At 39.8% G+C, this 16,462-nt stretch overlaps 1 protein-coding gene across 1 annotated transcript in view; it reads left to right on the top strand.

Annotated features, from left to right (window-relative positions):
• Nucleotides 1-16,462, top strand: part of CD109 (CD109 molecule) — a 114,213-nt gene that overhangs the window by 17,435 nt on the left and 80,316 nt on the right. The window contains exons 3-5 of the mRNA XM_081044993.1: nucleotides 3,686-3,714; nucleotides 9,362-9,592; nucleotides 15,523-15,648. Coding sequence (XP_080901119.1) covers nucleotides 3,686-3,714; nucleotides 9,362-9,592; nucleotides 15,523-15,648 — 386 coding nt within the window. The remainder of the gene's footprint in view (nucleotides 1-3,685; nucleotides 3,715-9,361; nucleotides 9,593-15,522; nucleotides 15,649-16,462) is intronic.

The following is a 16,462-nucleotide window of genomic DNA, read 5'->3' as shown; positions in this document are numbered from 1 at the left end:
TCACCATATTCAAGGTCATGTAGGTTTTCTCCCTATGTTATCTTCTAGGAATTCTATAGTACTGCAGTTTACATTTATGTCTATGACCCATTTTGAGTTAATTTTTGTGAATGATGTAAGGTTCCTTTTTTTGCATGTGGATATTCAGTTGTTCCAGGACCATTTATTGAAGAGATTATCTTTGCTCCATTGTATCACCTTTATGAAAGATCAGTTGACTGTATTTATGACGATCTGTTTCTAGGCTCTCTGTTATCCTCCACTGATCGATTTGTCTGTTTTTTTCCAATACCACACTCTCGATTGTTGGAGCTTTATAGTAAGTCTTTGCATCAGGTAGCGTCATTCTTCCAATTTTATTTTTTACCTTCACTACTGAGTTGGCTATTCTGGGTCTTTTGTCTCTCTATATCAACTTTAGGATCAGTTTGTCAATATCCACAAAATAACTTTCTGGGATTTTAATTAGGATTTCATTGAATCTATAAATCAAGTTTGGAAGAACTGAGAACTTGACAATATTGAGTCTTCCTATCTGTGAACATGGAATATGTTCTTCATTTATTTAGTCCTTTGACTTGTTTATCAGAGTATTGTAGTTTTTCTTATATAGATTTTGTACATATTTAGTTACACTTATACCTAAGTATTTCATTTTTGGGTTGGCGCTAAGGTAAATGGTATTGTTTTAAAATTCAAATTCCACTTGTTTATTGTTGGTACATAGTAACCATAATATTATAATTTAAATTGAGGAACCACTTTCTCCACATTGTTCAGGTATCTGGTAAGATCAGAGAAAATTCTGCTACATGGAAAATAGTCTCAATTCCAATTCTTTTTTCAGAATGAAATTTTAAACGTTTCAGCCCAAATATTTCACAGGGTCTCTCTTTTTGCCTGCAGAGTACCATGCCTCTTTTTGTCAAATTTTTTTTTTTTTTTTTTAGGTGGGGAAGGGGAACAGGACTTTATTGGGGGAACAGTGTGTACTTCCAGGACTTTTTTTTTCCAAGTCAAGTTGTCCTTTTAATCTTAGTTGTGGAGGGTGCCGTTCAGCTTCAAGTTGTTGTCCTTTCAGTCTTAGTTGTGGAGGGTGCAGCTCAGCTCCAGGTCCAGTTGCCGTTGCTAGTTGCAGGGGGCGCAGCCCACCATCCCTTGGTGGAGTCGAACCGGCAACCTTGTGGTTGAGAGGACCCGCTCCAACCAACTGAGCCATCCGGGAGCTCAGCGGCAGCTCAGCTCAAGGTGCCGTAATTTTAGTTACAGGGGGCTCTGCCCATCATCCCTCACGGGTGTTGAGGAATTGAACCGGCAACCTTGTGGTTGAGAGCCCGCGTTCCAACCTACTGAGCCATCTGGGAGGCAGCTCCGCTGCAGCTCAGCTCAAGGTGCCGTGTTCAATCTTAGTTGCAGAGGGCGCAGCCCACCATCCCTTGAGGGACTCGAGGAATTGAACTGGCAACCTTGTGGTTGAGAGCCCCCTGGTCCATGTGGGAATCAAACCGGCAGCCTTCGGAGTTAGGAGCATGGAGCTCTAACTGCCTGAGCCACCAGGCCAGCCCCATCAAATATTTTTATAAGACAATGCTTGTCAAGTAAATTGTCTCTGTGATTCTTTTGAATGTTTCACCAAGTGTAGTTGCTGCAATATCATAGAGTTTCTCAATTTCACTTCTATTCAGCATAGAATGTGTCTATCCTATTAAAAATAAGAATGGGTAGAAGTTTCTTCGCACAAGATGAAATATTTCCAAAGCACAATTACAAAATTTCAAAGTTAAATCTTATGCAAATGAAACCTGTCTTATATTAATATTTTGCTAAACAAATCAAGATCCAGTACAAATGCTAAATCAGGATAGTAGGATAACAGTGTAACCTGGGGCAATCCTGGAGAGGGCTCACATATCTAAAACACCTCTCCTGACCTGGTCCTCATCTCCGCTATCCTCTCCCTGCCTCTGGCCTGGTCCATCCAGCTCTCTGCCTTGGGAGACTCACGTTGACTTCCACTCCTTTGCATTTACTGCTGCTCTGCCTGGAAACTCTTCCTCTCCTTTCTCACCGGGCTAATTTCTCCTTATCCTACAACCCTAGACTCTGGCATCATTTTCTCTAGGCACTTTCCCTTGAATCCTCCTGTGTGCTCCCTGCCTTACCTTGCAGCCCTTGTTTAATTGTTCCTCCTTCTTCACTTTTTCAAAAACTCTTTTGGTCCAATGTCCTGTTGCTTCAGAATCTTGCTCTTTGCTTCTTGTGGTGACAGTTATTGGATAAAGTGATCTGTGCTAGGTAGGATAAGTGATTTTGATGAATTGTTTAGCTGCTTCTGAAAACATATTGGTATTTAATTGAGGCCTATTTGGGCAGTGGTCTTCATAGCAAGTGTGCACCCATTTGAGAGTGCATAAAGCCCACTTATAAGGGTATAGGTAGGAAACACACTAACTTTTACTTCTATAAAATTTTGTTGAGTAAAATTAAGAAATTGGGGTTTTCTAATATTTAATATTTTGTTTACAAAAATTCATGTGTATGACTTTGTAAATTTAAGTTGACACTGGTAATGTGTACTAAATATTTTATTTATGCTCCATCACAAAAACTCGAAGAGCATTGCTGTAGAGGCATGCTGACATCCTCAGTGGATAACTCTTCAAGCCTTCTGGCACTATAATGGCTTCACGTTTATCAAATGTTTCCTATGTGTCAGACACTGTTCTATACACATCACAGGCATCGACTGACATACTTATTCCTTACAACTGCCTTACGGGATTAGTATGATTATTAGCATCCTCATTTTATGGATGAAACAATTGAACCTGGAGAATCAGATAACTTGGTCAAGGACAGGGGTAGTTATGGCTGATTCAGGATAGAACCAATGTGGTCTGATTCTGGCGGCCACTTGCTTAACCCTTACTCTGTACTGGGCTGCGTGCCTGTCTGTTCCCCTGGGATAGATATGTGTGGCCTCCAGCAGGGGATGTACCATGTGGTACCCTTAGTAAATATTTCTTAAATGAATGAAGGAACTGAGGACCTGTCACCATCTCATTTGTGTCATTTAAATGGGAACTTTGGATAAGCAGTCTTTTATTTTTAACATGAGACATTTTTTCCCTTGAAATAAGTGGTTCTGATGAGAAACTGGCACGAGTTAAATTAGCAGTCCTATGTTTAGAAACTTTACATGAAAAAAAGGCTGTATCATTCTGCTACTAATGAGTCCTAGCTCACTACTGACATGACTAATGCCTTCCTTTTCTTCCTTTATCATGAGGGTATGAAACATATGAAATAAACCTCAGATTCCTTCTGTACATTATCTGAAGTATCGCTAAAATGTGTATAACTTTAAAACAGCAACAAGAGCACCAGCAAAAATGACAACAAAAATGATACTGGAAAAGAGAAGCAGAACTTACTAATTTTTTTGGGAGGTTTACTCACTGATAGCCTTTTAAGTCTGGCCCAGTTTGCCTTAATTCTTTGGTATAAGGATATGTAATAACTTCTCAGGTATTCTGGGTGTTAATAAATTGTTTTGGTTTGACCAAATAAGGTTGTGATTCCATAAGTTTAAGATTCCCTCTAAGAATCTTAGGGGAGTCTTGTAAGTTCTATATTGTATCATCAGTTTCAAATTATGACTTTTTTCCCCTCATTTTCCTTTTAGGCTCTTTCAAGACACTTACTCTTCCATCAGTAAGTATCCATTTAAAAAAAATTTGGTATTTCAGAAATATACATTGCATCAGTGAACTAAATAAATTAATATTTTATTGGCTTTTATATCAACTTAAATATTCCTTGTGAGTTTAGCTTGTGAGTTCAGTTCCATCTTCAGATTATTTAAGAATAATATCCCTTCAGGGCAATTGGTTATTAAGCCCTTTAAACTCAGTGGAGATTTTCCTTTTGTAAAACAGAACTTCACTGAGGGAAACTGGCCTGGACTAATAGCACAGGAACCTGGGCTGGTTTGGTCTGTTTCTGCTTTAATGAAACAGAGTCTTGAGTGCCTGGAGTCTTGAGTGTGTAATTAACACTCCGTCCCTCAGTTTCCTTGTCCTGGAAAAAGGCAAAGCCTTGCTGAGCCGTATTGGAACCTGAGGCAAAAGAAAACATCAGTGATACTGATCCTGTCTTTGTTTAAAATTTTGATATTTTTAATCATTTAATTTTTTTATTACTTTTTATATTTAAAAATATTTAAAATATTATGAAAATATTATTTATCTTGACTTCTGAGTTTTTTGGCACCCCCTGAAATTTTGTACCTGGCCTTATTTCATATGGGTTACCCTGGAGGTGAAATGAGATGTAAAAGGGCTGTAAAATTTGATATGGAAGGAGGTGGGGGTTATTATTTTGTTGAGAGAGTCATAAAACATGATTACTAAACGCTGGTTGTGAATTAATCCTACTTCCCATAGCTTTGATTTCGGAAGTTTGTGCATTTATCATTATGTTTTGTTTTGGAGCTTTATATGTTTGAGGTACAAAGAGTAGACCACGGCATCCAATAAGAGGTGCAGTTTGATACACTCTTCTGAGAATAGATGAGTAATAACTTTGATCCTGACACATTCTATACGTACTTATGTAGAATCAGCATTGCTTGATGAGCTGGGTTCCCCCATTACTTCTTGAAGGTTACTTGTCAGCATGTTCAGAAACTACATTCATTTTGAGGGGTCTTCTGGAGAAAATGGTGCTCCCAAACAGTACCTTATAAAATGACTTACATTTCATAGCTATTATGTTTGTGTTTTCCTCGCAAAGAAATATACTGCTTTTTTTTTTTTTTTTTACTGTTAAATAGAAAAAGGAGGAAGGACAGAGTAGGCAGAAGTGGGGTGGAGGGATCATTCTTAGTGACAATAAAACATGAGTTTGCATTCATATAACATAAAGCATCGGATGCTCACGACCAGTGCCTTTGTACATAATACCGTTGAAAGAGCACTCCAGTGAGAAGATTAAAATAAATTTTGTGTAATATAATTGCCCTCTAGCAGAAAGGAGTGGGATTTAAGTTCAAGATCCACAGCTTAAAGCCCAATAACTGTCTGGTTTCTTCAAAGAAGTCTGCAGTTACACAGGCCAGAATACAGAAAGGCTGAAAGGAGAAGGTACATCGATGGGATAAGGGCACTTGGGCTAATTCCAATAACGCTAGTATAAACTCTACTCACCCGAACTACCATTAGCTGGGAATTGGGCTACTATTATTCTTTTAAGTCTTAACTATATGAAACACCAACTCCAACATCCTAGATGTGTCTTTCAAATTATGCTATTTCTGTTGCATGTAGCTATAACAATTATTTATTGAAAGTTTTACTTAGAGATTATGTTTAGGACCATATCCCTTTTTAGTAAAACAACTTTAAAGACTTAGTCATAAAGTGTCTGGGAAAATTTGATAACGCTTGGCAAAAATAGAAGGTTCTGCATTTTTATGAGTTTTCAACTAACACAGACCCAACTGTCAAAGTGAACTTGCATTTTGATGTTCTTAAATGTAATATTTGAAATTGTTTTTAAAGGCCTTCATGAATTTTTGCTCTAAAGTATGAATATTTTGACTGCATTAAAACAAATGTGTTTTTAACATCTGATTACTCATTGTTCTATTTTTGATACATCTACAGTGAGCCTTTAATAAGAAGTAAATAAAAGCATAATTAATGCTTAATATAAAGATTATTTTTTGTATAAAATAGGCTAGAAAATTTTGTTTTATTCTCTTTGTAAATAAATCCAACCTAAAATGTAGGAGTGATTTTTAGAGTTAGAAATGTTTTTAACATTTTTAGTACAATTACTAATAGATTTTAAATAGAAATAATCATTTTAAATTTATCAATTCTATTTTGAAGATTATTTGAAATCTCTATTACTCTAGTAACTGGCGTTATTAATGAAGTAAAATAGGATAAATACGTTGTCTCAGTTTCCTTAAGACAATTGATCTTTCAGAGAAGGCAAAATGGCTTTAGACAGCTCAGATTAGAATACAAACTCCATTTACTGGTCCATGGTCAGGGACCTTTTTGACCATGCCTTCCTTATGTATCTTGGGCAGAGAGCTATTATTTACTTAATAGAGTTTGCATTTATGTATACACAAAACAGACCTAGCGTAACAGAATCAACCATGCCCAACTCAGATGCTGAGTGATATTTGGTAGATCAAAGCCCCTCGATATTGTAAACTCCCAGACTTTCATCCTGCTGCCAGACAGTGTCATGTCCAACTGTGGGACCTACATCTCTCTCTAGCCCTGTGCCCTCAGCTTAACATGTAGGAGTCCAAAAATCTCTGTGGGTAAATAAGTGGTTCTAGTATAAGAGATAAGGAAATCTCTTATGAAGAAACATTCAACCCCTTTTCTTTTTACCAATTCTGGGAAAGCTTTTCAGTAATTGTGGCCCCAAGAAAGCAGAAGGCATTTGATCAGCAGAGATTTGGGAGCCTTTATTACATTCTGGTATCCTTTCCACTGTGGGTGGCAGGTTTCAACTCATTCCAGGTCTGGTACAGAGAGAAATTTTCATAAAGATTGCTCAAAATCCACCATGTTTTCTTCAGTCTTCTTCTCATTATGTCCCTCTGTTTTTAACAGTGGAGAGCTAAGGTCTGTACTAACAGCTCAGAATCCGTAGTGCCACCCAGAATCCATGGTGCCACCCCAAGCCATGTGGTGATGCCCCATGGTTCATAGAGAACCCCAGGTCTACTGATCCCCAAATTCATATTGTCATCTCGGACTTTCCAGCACTGGGATTAGAGCTAGGCTTTGAGGATCCTAAATTACCTAAATTTTACATATGAGAAGGGGAGATTTCTAACAGGAGAGATTTGATAAAGCAAATTAGTTAGGGGATCTGAAAGGAGCAAAAAGATAGTTAGTACCACCCCCTCTTGAGACAGTGTCAGCTCCCTGAAGGAGAATGCAATAGGGGACAGAGTACATGTTTTTGGATATATTTTATGTTAATTCTAATTTTCCAACTCTCCTCATGGTTAATAAGCCTCTTTAGTTTTAGGCCTCTGCGTCATTAATTTGACATGTCTTCAATCTACTTACTATCTGTTCTGGAGCCTCTGTGCCACTAAAAATGATCAAATTATATCCAAGTCATAAAGAGCAATCCCATCAAATATCATATTTGTAAACATGAAATATTTATAAATTTTGCCATGTATAGGCAGATGATATGCTGGTCCCTGGCATATATATTGTAGTTTCCTTCTTATAGTGTTAAGGAATCTGTTTAAAAGTATCTGAAGACTGAAGTATGATTTGAGAACATAGAATATAAGAATGAGTGCAAGTTTCAGGCTAGACACGCAGCCCCACTAGGGTATGTATCTTTGCTTCATCATGTTCTATTCCAAGCACTTAGAGCACCCTGGAGCTAGTATCTGCTCAATAAATATTTATTTATTGACGAAAAGCAAAAATTGACCCTAGAGGTCATTTGAAGTGACATTATGGATTATTTTTCCTAATATATTATTGTGACATTTTTGAATGTACAAAAAATGTGAAAGGATTTCATAGTGAACATACTTACATCTGCCACTTAGAACCTTCCATTCACATTTTACCACACTTGCTCTATCACATATCTGTCCATCTACTCATCTCTCCATCCATTTATTCATCTTATCTTTAAAATGCATTTCCAAGTAAATTGCAGACATCAGTACTTCTCTCCCCAAATATTTCCTGCTGACCATTTTACGGGTGGTTTGTCACATTTCCTTCATATTCTTTTCCATAATGTAAACTTTATGGTGGCTGCTATTATTGAAAAATCTCTGAACTTTCTGTGGACAAAACTTATTTGCAAAAGGGAGTCAGAATGTAGTTTCAGAGTCTCTGGTTTATTCACCTGAAAATGGACTAAAAGCCAGGTGTGCTAATTATCTATTGTATAACCTATTATCCCCAAACTTTGATGTAATACAACAATTAACTCTATTCTCACCATTTCTGTGGTTCAGGAATTTGGGGACCACATAGTTGGGCAGTTCTGACTTGGGGTCTCACGAGGATGCAATCACAATGTGAACCAGAGTTGCAGTCATCTGCCGGCTTCACTAGGGCTGGGAGCCCCTGTGAGGTAGTTCATTCTCACAGCTGGCAACTTGGTGGTGGGTGTTGGCGGGAACTCAGTTACTCCCCATGTGGGCTTCTCCACAGCCTTCTTGAGTGTCTCAGCACATGGCAGCTGGCTCCCTCTAGAGCAGGGGTGTGAAAACTGCGGCCCGTGAGCCAACTGAGGTTTGCAATCCATTGTTAATTGGCCCGCAGCAAATTCCAAAAATATGTATAGTTTACTTAAATAAACCAGGTGAGGCAATATGTACTTCACCTCGAATGAGTAGCCTGGCTGTTTGTGTATTTTACCGCATATGGCCCTTGGTAAAAAATGTTGAAAAAAGTTTGGACACCCCTGCTCTACAGCAAGGAATCAACGAAAGAGAGAACCAAGCAGAAACCATCCTTTTTATAACCCAGACTCATTCTGTTCTTGAGAAGCATGACAGTCACTGAGTCTGGGGAGTTAGGTTCTACCTTTTCAAGGGAGGAGGGTCAGAGAATTTTTGGATCTATTTTAAAGCTACCACATGAAGGCTCTTAAGAGTACTATAGTTCATCTTAGGTTGGAATCTCAGCTAGTGACATGGAACAGCTTCGTTAACTCCGCCACGCCCCAGTTTCCTTGTTTGTAACGTGGTGCTAGTGAGAGCACCCACCTGAAGGATTGTTGTGAGGTAAAAGGACCCAGCACATGTAAACTGTTGAGTATGGCTTCTGATCTGTTAATGCTGGAAGGTGGGATTTCTGTTGTAATCGAACGAGTAATCAATCACCCTTCCCAGGACCATGACATGTGATTCACAAGGTCCAGTCAGAGCGTGCCTTGTAGAATAGCGCTTGAGAGAGTATAGCAAAAAGACAAGTGGCGTAGGGCGTGGACAAGAATGTTGAAGGATCTTAGGTATTATTCTGACCCACAATGACTGTTAAGTAGTGAGGAAGAATTTGCACTGGGAATATGAAATGACAAGGTGACTGCTGCTGAGAGAGAGCTGTGGGATGTGTGTCCCACATTCCAGAAACCTTGTGATTTAATCAGAGAGCGAAATACAGGATGTTACAAAAAGGAAAACAAATTGTTTAACTTTGGTGTCTAAGAGGGGCAAATTTTTCAACATTGCAATTACTTTTGGTAATACTATGTAGTTACATTTTCTACTCTACTTATAATTAAAAACATTTTTGAGGTAAAATAATGAGACCTTGATATGTCTGATCTCTTATTTTTCTAGCTCCCTCTGAACAGCGCAAATGAGATTTATGAGCTACATGTAACTGGACGTACCCAGGATGAGATTTTATTTTCTAATAGTACAATATTATCATTTGAGACCAAGAGAATGACTGTCTTCATTCAGACAGACAAATCCCTGTACAAGCCAAAGCAAGAAGTGAAGTTTCGCATTGTCACACTCTTGGAGGATTTTAAGCCTTACAAAACCTCTTTAAATATTCTAATTAAGGTAAGTGCCAGACAGAAACGAAGCAAGGAGTTCAAGCCATCTTACTGAAGCTCTCTTGTAAGTTCTGCTCATGGTATCTTAGAATTCACCATGGATCAGCTTTCCTTCCAACATAGGAATTCTCTCTATAGGAAAGAAGATGGAAGAGTATTGAGTTAAGAGCTCAGGCTCCACAGTCGTCTTGGTTGGGTTCTAGTCCTGGCTTCTTCATTGATTTATTCATTTGTTAAACATTTATTGAACTTTTGTGTTCCAGATACTGGAGTAGGGCAGTGAACAGAACATATTAGGTCCCTCTTCACATCAAGCTTATATTTCAGTGGCTAGTGGGGAGACAGACAATATATACACACACATAAAGGGATAAGTATGTGTGTGTGTGTGTGTGTGTGTGTGTGTGCGTGTGAGAGAGAGAGAGAGAGAGAGAGAGAGAGAGAGAGAGAGAGAGAGAGAGAGAGAGAGAGAGAGAGAGATTGAGAGAGCCTAAAGGAAATAAAAGAATGAGGTCATACCATATGCACAAAAGAAGGCACACCATATGCCGAGGCCGTGAGGTGGGAGCTTGTCAGGTGCCCTGGGAGAACCACAAGCTGAACAGTGTGCTGGAGCCCAGGGAGTGAGGGGCAGATACTAGGAGATGAGGTCAGATACAGGTCGGTAGGTTGGAGGAGGGGGTCATACAGGGTCTTGTTGGCCATTATGTGACTTTCATTTTATTCTGAGTGAAATGAGAATTCACTGGAGAATTCTGAGAGGCATGATGTAATTTGACTTAACATCTTAAAAGGATCATTGTCTTCTCTAAGACTAGATCTGGCTGTGTTATCTTGAAGAAATTAACTAACCTATCTGTAAAATGTGTAATAATATCTCAGACACTTTTTTGTCAGGATTAAGTGAGATAATTTAAGTAAAGCATTTAGAACTGTGTCTGGTGCATACCCCGTTTTCCTGAAAATAAGACCTAACTGGACAATCATCTCTAAAGTGCCTTTTGGAGCAAAAATTAATATAAGACCCGGTATTACATTATATTATATTATATTATGTTATGTTATGTTATATTATATTATATTACATTATATTATATTATACCATGTCTTATAGTAAAATAAGACCAGGTCTTATATTAATTTTTGCTCCAAAAGACACATTAGAGCTGATTGTCCGGCTAGGTCTTATTTTCGGGGAAACAAGGCAGTGCATGCTCACTAAACATTAGGGGTTATTATTATAGGAACCTCCTTTGGCAGGGAGCTGTTTGGCCTCTGCTGCATCATCCTCTGATGACCTGGAGGCGGCAAGGTTAGCAGAGTGAGTGCTTTCCTGTGAGAACCAAGTTGCAGCCAATTGAGATCCTGCTGGCCCTGGTTTCTACATTTAAGCTGAGGAGAATACTAGGCATTAGATCATTACATGGAAATAGGGTGAGCAACTTATCCCATTTTGCCTGGGACTCTCTTGATTTTAAAACTGAAAGTCCCTGGTTATGGGAATGCCCTCAGTCCTGGGACATAGGTTACCCTCAATGTTCAGATGAATAACATTGAATGGAAGGTAAATTCAGGCTTTTTAGTTCAGTGTCTTACTCTTCTTAGTTTCTTTGTTGTTATAAATTAAACAAACAAACAAAAATCAAGCAAACACACACGTGTACATATGACTTCCAGCCAAGATGTGCTTGTAGCAAATACCACATTGTTTGGCATGGTGCTCAAAGCATATTTATTGAATTGAACTAGGATTGCTTCAGAGTTTATGGCTCTGTGAATTTCCGCCTTTGCTGTGTATTGGAATGTCTATAAAGCACGCTGACATAGTAAATAGCATTTCTGAATTCATGTAATGCGGAGCGGGGCTTTACGAACTCCATTCATACCACTTCATCATTTATCCACACGTATCCACTGAGAACTTACTATATGCTAGAAAGTATGGGTAAAATGGAGAATTTAGAAGTAACCTCCTGCCTGTCTCTGGCTGTTTACGTCCAATTTGCCTCCATTTACCTTAGGTGAATAAAAGTCAACACTGAATAAATTGCCTGTTGTAGGTATTAACCCAGAACTAACCCTGCTAATTCTGGACAGCCGCTCTGTGCATTTTAGTAATTTTGCCTCTCTATTGTGCTCTAGTATCTGCTTTGGAAAGCTTTGATTTGTAGATTCTTTGTGTTCTTCTCTCCAGTTCTGGACTTAGCCTGTCACATTCAGCTTTCCCAGAAGCGCTCAGAGAGACCTTTGTTTTGCTACCTCAGGTCCTGAGGGATCCTACTGGCTTGGCCAACATGTGGCCCCCTTGGCCAGGGGAGGGAAGTTTAGATTAAAATTCCACCTGGAATGCAAAGTGTTTGGGAACAGTAAATGAGGGGTGGCGTGGGGACGGAGCCAGGAGTGCAGTTTCCAGACTCTTGCCCTCATGTGGAAAGGTGCTCACTCGGGTAGTAAATGGCCATCAGTTGTGGCTAGTTGGCCATCAGCTGTAACCAGTGAGCCATTGGCCACTAATATAACTGCCGTGGCTACGCTAGCAGCAGATGGGGTCTAGCAAGAAGACGGTGCCTGAGCTAGCAAGCGCGGATTGCAGTTAGCACGGCTGATTGCAGCTAGCAAGTGAGGTTGATTGGCAGAGAGAAGTGGACGGCAGGTTGCAGATCGTGTGGCTCCTGCTTCCTGTGTCTCCAACCCAGCTGCCAGCGAGAATATAGTTGTATGACTCACCTATCTATGGCTCCGTGGGTGTTCCTTTTTGGCCTCACCATATCCTGAATTCTTCTGTGGGGAGCGGGAGCTGAGACCCTGCATGACACTTTGCATGACAGGTTGCTATCCTCTACTCTTTGCATCCAGGCAGTGAGGCCGGGATATGAACTCAGGTCAAGCTGCCTCCTTCCTCGTAACATGCAGAAGCCAGGTCATAGCACGGATGAGAATGCCCACACTGCTGTACTCCTCCATCTGAAAACAGTCATTTAGGTCAGTCTTCACCAGACTGTGATGTTTTCTGCGTCTTTCAGTGTGGAATAGTTGGTTTCTTATCAAAACTTCCCAGAAAAAGTGGAACTTAGTTTAACGAGAGCTCCTGACTTGGTCAGTCGTATTCCCTAACGCAGCACCACCTGCAGGCTAACATGGAGAAGTGCATCTGATGGCCACGAGGCTACCCTTTGGGACATGTCTTGTCCAGCCAAGAATGACTGTAGGAAGTAGCTGTATTGACCGTCACAGCATATTCAGGGGCGTTCATATACAGGGCATTTCTTTTTAATAATTGGGTATTATTAATCTTTCCTGCCTTAGTAACTTCTCAGGCAGGAAAGGGGCTTCAGAGGCCTTTCAGCAGTGGGAAAAACTTGCCTAACTTTGTCCTGATTTTGGCCTCCTCCAGCCAGTCTGGCTTAACACTATGGAAATAAGCGCCTCTAACCCTGTGATGGCAGCTGGCATGGCTGCCTTTTACCTTAACTTCCGTTCTTGAGGAAGTTGTAGCTCCTGGTACAGGGGAATGACCTTATGTGGGAACAGTTGTTGGCGTGGGGGTATATCCCATAACTGCCCTGACATCTGGCCTGGAGCAGCATCCTTAACCCAGAACCTCATCCCTGGCCAGGTGAGGACGCCACATTTTTAAGTGATGTGACTTTGCTAATTCTCCATGCTGGGCAGACACTGTGTGCATAATCTAGGACGCCAGGGAGTGGTAGGAATACTCCTTGGACACTTTCTCCAGACAGCGAGCTCACTGCTCAGGACAGTCTGACGCAGGCAACTGGCCCTGTGCTGTGCTGGGGCAGCTGGTGGAGATCCAGAGCCACCCAGAAGTGACGCAGAGGGCACAAGGGGCTGCTTTCCCAGCATCTCTGGCATGTAGCTGTTCTGGTTGTGACAGCGGCACTGTCCACATTGTATGTGGCTATCCTGTGTGTGTCCCAGTTCCCACTGCATGCAAATGCTGAGTTCTGCTGTGATGCCACCATGAATGCCCTGTTTCAATAGTGATGTACTCTCTAAAGACTTCTGGTGTTTCTGTGTTCTCTGTGTCTTCCTGATGGAGACAGTTAGGCCTAGGTCCAAGACAGGCTTGGAAAACCAGAGAGATTATCTAATTCAGTCCCAACTCTCCAGATCCTCTAGGTGCAAAGTCATCAAAGACTTCAGTTTGGAACACTGGGAATTACCGTTATTATTACTTTTTATCTTTGTCAGTCTGAGAGAAAAATGGCATTCCATTGTTTTCATTTGCATTCTTTTAACTATTAGACAGCATATATTTATTAGCTGCTTATACTGCTTCCTTTGTCTTTGAGCTCTTGAGTTCCGGAGGCCTCCCGCGCTTCACGCTGGGCAGCACAGTCACGCCAGCTGCTGATTGCAGTGACTGTCCAGGGGTTGGCCAGGAGAGCAGCCTGCTTATGCCTGACTTGCTTTTGGTCTTTGGTTTTAACAATTAGTTTCTGGTTACTCAATTCCTAGCATTGTACTTACCCCTGACTTTCACGTTCTCCCCCCTTTCAGGGAGAGAGATTTCTTCTGGCTTCTAATAAACAGACCAACCCACTACCTCTAGTCAAAGGATAGAGAATAAGAATAAGGGAAAATATTTGATCTTTGCTCTCAGGAGTTCACAGTAGGGAGCAAACAAAACACTGAAACCCCTCAGATAACCAGTGCTATGTATTAAAGGGAGGTAAACCCCAGATGCACTAGGGCCTCTCCAGGAAGTGGTCATTTCTGCCTGTTGGAGGCATGTACAGAAGGCAAGGCATGGGCTTATTTCACCAGTTGGACAAGAAGGGAGGGCATTCCATGCAGTAATTGTAGAGGTCTAGATGCATGGGCTTTTAGGGTAAATCGCAAACAAATCTGTATGTTTGGAGGAAGATGAACCTAGGAATGTAGATGGGGTCAAATTCCCAAGCCTTGTAAACTGTGCAAAGGAGTGTAGCCCTCATTTTATAAGTAAACAAAAGCTGTCGTTACCTAGTGATCCAGCATAATGATCATAGCCAATGTTTATTCACTACTTGTTATATACCAGGAATTGTGTCTACCATTTCAACCACTCTGTCTCAGTCTCAGATTTGTGTTTCAGAGGGATAACTTTGTTAGCAATGGGGAAGAGGTATTGGAGGGGAAAGAATGGAGGAGGGAGATTTTTTGCAATAGTTTGAAAACAGGACAAGGAGAGAAATTAGATATTAAAGACATAGAGTTGACAGCTAGGAATGTGAGAGGAATCTGGGATGACTGCTGGTTTGGCTTGGATGAATGCTGCATGAAGGGATTGTTGTCTGGGAGAGTATAGGAAGGCTGAAGTGTTTTCATGCGTACCCTGGGTTAAACATCTCTGTGATACACTTTTGTTGAATTAAAAGACACATGGGTTCGAATCCTGAATTCTGTCATGTATTGGTGGTGTAATATTGGATCATGCCAATCGCTTATCATTGAGTACTTACCTAACCTCTCTTGGTATCAGTTTTCTCAACTATACTGTTTGATAATCATACCCCGAAGGAGAATTGTGATGACTGAATGATGTATGAGTTGTAATGACAAGGCAGAGTGCCTGACACATGGTGGGCCTTTCATACATGGGACCTATTATCTCTGTGGTGGAATTTTCTTTTAGCAACAGCAATAACAACAACACAGGTTTGGTGATGTGTACGTTGTAGTGTTTTATGTAGAAAGAAATATGGTGCCAGGAATGAAAAGATAGAGCAGAATCAAGGTATTCTCAGTATATGAGCAAAGAAGAAATTTTGATTTGTCTTCTTTAGTAGTATAGAGCTGACATTTTCCAAAAACTATCTCTGTGCCATGTTTTGGATGTGCCTGGGAGTGCTGATAGGATTATTCATAATTAGATAGGTTACATATGTACACAGGGAGCTTTAATACAGTTAACATGTATGGTTTTCATTGTAGGATCCCAAGTCGAATTTGATTCAACAGTGGTGGTCAGAAAGAAGTGATCATGGAGTCATTTCCAAAACTTTTCAGTTATCTTCCCATCCAATACTTGGTGACTGGTCCATTCAAGTTCAAGTGAATGTGAGTATAAACATATTATTAGGAGGAATGTTAAAATGATTTTAAATAGGTCAAGTGGAGAAATATCTCCAAAGTCATTTACTCAGTGAACAGAAAAGCATTAATTTGAACATCTAGATAACTTAAGCGGTTTATTTTAAAATTTGCTATGTTTTGCAATAGGTTAGCCTACATTATAGTAGAGTTTAAATCATTGTCTATTTTTATAATGTAATGTTTCAAGGTTAAAACATTTCACATTTCAGTATAAAACTGATTAAATGATATTTATTTTACTTAGTTATTGCATACATTGTGTATTTTAAAAGTAATGAATACATAGCTATTATTTGACAAATTGTATGTCTCAGAATAATGACTCCTGATGAGATTGGACTAACCTATTTTTATCTTTGTTTTGAAAAACACAGTGACTTTAAAGTCACATCAATCTTCTCTTCCCCAATCCTCTTTCTCCTCACCATTTCTACCTACTTCCTTTATTAGCCGCTAACTCATGTAGCTCTGAGATTTAATAGGGCAGGGGCATTAAAACACCCTCATGTCTCTGCCACAGGTTTTTGCCTATGTATTACTGTGTAATGTTTGAAGATTTATTAAATATTTTCCTATTTTTTCCCTTTGAAATTTATTAAAATAAATTCATGAATAAGAGCTTCAAAAAATAATTCTATTAGAACAGTTGACATTTTGGACAAAGATTCTTTGACATTTTAGAGAAAAATCCTTTGTTGTGGGTACTGTCCTGTGCATTGTAGGATGTTTAGCAACATCTCTGGCCTTTACCCACTGGATTCCAGTACTAGCTCTCCCC

Source organism: Rhinolophus hipposideros (genome assembly GCF_964194185.1).
Source record: "Rhinolophus hipposideros genome assembly, chromosome: 3".
NCBI classification, from domain to species: domain Eukaryota; kingdom Metazoa; phylum Chordata; class Mammalia; order Chiroptera; family Rhinolophidae; genus Rhinolophus; species Rhinolophus hipposideros.
Note: the sequence above shows the minus strand (reverse complement) of the source record. Positions and strands in the feature narration are given on the sequence as shown.